Raw genomic sequence first — 3,177 nt, 5'->3', positions numbered from 1 at the left:
ACTTCCCTTGCAGCCCCGGCTTCATCCAGAAGGATGTCCAGTTAATTAGCATATTATGCTTTTATTGTTATAAAAATGTTTTAGAAAGCCAATTGAAGGATTTTTTTAGAGAATCTATGAAATCGATCGGCTCAACTTTTTTTTACTAATCTGAATTTGCACCCATTGGAGTTACATTGTGTCCACTTGTACTTATTGGTGTGCAACCAGCCACCTGCACCAAACAACTGGAAAATAAAGACAATGGGAACAATGCCACAATGGCTCTTGAAATCCCTGAAGAAAACCTGACAGGTTTTTAGTAAGTTCTTCTGATGTTGGTAAAACAGCTTGTAATCTGAGGAGACAGGCTAGCTAGACTATTAAGTACATGATACAGATTTTGATTCAACAACATATACTTTTTATGTTATACTAATGAGATCATCCTATCTAGACAAATCTGCTTTTTCCAACTCAGTGTATCTCCGATGATCTTTAAATGTCAATTTATACACAGATCAACAATTTTCTTAATAGCTGATACACACCACAGGTTTCCTTCTGACATTTAGTTTTAACAGTTTCTATTAAACATATTTCCATTAATCATTATAAACACCACCTCTGCACACTTGTGATTACTTTTGTAAAACAAATTCCAAAATGTGTTATTTAAAAATTTTACAGGTCATGCTAAATTGCTTGCATTCAAATAGTATAAACTCCTACCAACAGTTAATCAGGGCCCTTATCTTTATTTTGTCACCAACACTGAGTATTATCTTCTTGTATGTTGTCAGTGGTGTCTCTTGGCTATTTTCATTTGCTGTTGATCATCTTTACACATCAAGTCCTCTTCTGTGGGAATGCCTGTAGTTTTTTGTTTTTGTTTTGTGTTTTTTTTTTTCATTTTAAATTAGGATTGTGTTATTAATTTGTAGAAATGTACTTTGTATCTTAGTGATATGAATGTAGTCCTTTACTTGTCTTTAAGGTGTTTTTAACTGCTTAAATTTTAAAATTTTGTGTAGTCAGTCAAATCTGTTCATCTTTCCTATATTACTTCTGCATTTTTTGTCTCTTTGCCTAGGATTAAATATTATAATAAATACCATTTATGTGACTAAAAGAAGCCTTAGGGTAATTAGTAATTTCCCCCAGTGCAAGAACTAAAAAAGACTACTCCTTTGTCCTCAAATTAGTTCATAGGAAATACGCATATATTAATTTGGTCAATAACATTTGACATTATCAATTATCAATTCAGACATACCCAATTCAGGTTTAGGCTTAGAAGTTTCTGGGTAGTACAGTAGCAGTATAGACATTCCTATCGCTCAGAAAAGAGAGCAAGCCATTTAACAAATTATTAAGAAGTTGTTGTGTGTCAAGTACCATACTAGGGTTTAAGACAGTGGTTCTCCATTGGGTGCAATTGGCAATGTCTGACGACATTTTTGGTGTTTGTAAATGTGTGTGCATATGGTGTGGGGTGTGGATGCTATTCGCATCTAGTGGGTAGAGGCCAAGTCTGCTGCTAAACCTCCTATAATGCGCAGACACTCTCCCACAACAAAGAATTATCCATTCCAAAATGCAAATATTGCTGAGGTTGAGAAATCCTGTTTTAGGAATATAAATATAAAAGACAATAAAATAACAATCATATAACGATTAATAATGGATCCGATCAATACTGGATGTTGCAGAAGCACAAAGGAGGTTAGGGGAAGCACTAGGATCAAAGAATGTTTCTCAAAGACAGTGATCTATCTCTGTATTAGCCTGGGAAAGATCAAGGTATGTTAGGTAACTAGCAGTCTTCGATGGCAAGAACGCAAGTGAATAGAGTTGGAGGAATAAAGGCACATTAAAAGCTCTGAGGAACCACTGAAAGACTTCAACAGAGTATAATGCTCAGATTTATGTTTTTAGGAAATCTAGCAAGAGTATGGAGAATAGCTTGAAGAACAATGAGTAAGAAGGCTATTGCAGTAGTCTAAAGGCCTGCATGAGCCAGTGACAGTGGGGTGAAAGGAGGAAACAGAGTAGAAAGTATGTAAGAAGCCTTGTAGCCTAGGATTTTTGATTGCAAAATGGAAAGATTTTGGCATCATTAACCATGATAGAGAATACAAAAGAAGGAGCTGGTTCAGGCAGAGAATAGAGAAGTAGGGCAATTAGTGAGGTCAAGTGCCTGAGCACATGTAAAGAACAGACTACAGGCACCTGGATTTAAAGTCTTGAAGAAAGACCTGAAGATGCACAAGGCTAGAAAATACAAATGTGAAGCTATGCAAGGGGACGGCTAAAGCTGAGGATTTGGATGAGATTACCTACCCTATAATTTTCTTCTGAAATTAAATGTACAATTTTAAGTCTTTTCCTAGTGAGGGAGGCAGGCACTCACAGCCTTCAGATTCTCATCACAGTCCAGAACAGTTAAGAACTAAAAGTATAGCAAGAAAAGAGAAGAAAATACAACTCCCCCTGGGACATAACTGGTGGGTGCAAGAGAGTCATCCTTTGCAGCTAGGACTTCATAAAAAAGAGTGACGATTATTCTGGAAAGAAGAAAAAAAGGAGCACAGCAGGCTTGATATGATTTCACTGTAGGAAAATTGGTCTCTTATCAAGGACTAATCATTTCTAGAAGTAATTGGCTAGTTCTATGTAACTTACCTCATTTTTCTTTTTCTCCTTGATCTGTGTTAGGGTTTTCTTGTTTGATTGTAGTTTGTCTGCATTAAAATTTATATACAAACCACCCAATTGCTTGATACTCAGACCAGGGTCTATGGTGCTGCTTGTCAACTTCAGACTGAAAGAGAAATGATCACTTAAAGATCAGGTAATTAAATCAAAATGGAAACAATTGAGACTATTTCAAAATTTCTTTTTTCCCCTTCTCTCCCCCTTTACTGTCAACGACCAAAACAAATCCTTATCTTTAGAATGAAGTTTTGAAAAACTGAACAAATACATAATCTAGTAAAAGACATTAAGAAAAAAATTCAGGGATGAATAATGAATTAAGCAAAAGTTTTTTTGGTAGCACATGCAAATTTATTCCTCAGATTTTCTTTAAGAGGATTAAGGCCATATAATATAACGATTGATTTCTTAACAGGATTTTTATAAAGAAAGAATTACAGAAAAGAAGATGAGTTGCCTCTGGCAATTTGGCTCAACTTC

General features: G+C 35.3%; 1 protein-coding gene across 2 annotated transcripts in view; it reads right to left on the bottom strand.

Annotated features, from left to right (window-relative positions):
- Positions 1-866: 866 nt before the first annotated feature.
- The window catches only part of DNTTIP2 (deoxynucleotidyltransferase terminal interacting protein 2), a 6,313-nt gene continuing 4,002 nt past the window's right edge, over positions 867-3,177 (bottom strand). The window contains exons 3-4 of one of the 2 annotated variants that reach the window (XM_023761849.1): positions 2,665-2,821; positions 867-1,604 (exon numbers count right to left, since the gene is read on the bottom strand). In XM_023761849.1, the coding sequence (XP_023617617.1) occupies positions 1,563-1,604; positions 2,665-2,821 (199 nt within the window). In that variant the 3' untranslated portion in view covers positions 867-1,562. The remainder of the gene's footprint in view (positions 1,605-2,664; positions 2,822-3,177) is intronic. The other variant, XM_006098104.3, reaches the window with a different exon arrangement.

The sequence above is a fragment of the Myotis lucifugus genome, unplaced genomic scaffold (genome assembly GCF_000147115.1).
Source record: "Myotis lucifugus unplaced genomic scaffold, Myoluc2.0 scaffold_220, whole genome shotgun sequence".
NCBI lineage: Eukaryota > Metazoa > Chordata > Mammalia > Chiroptera > Vespertilionidae > Myotis > Myotis lucifugus.
The sequence above is the reverse complement of the archived record's forward strand: the minus strand, read 5'-3'. Positions and strand labels throughout refer to the sequence as shown.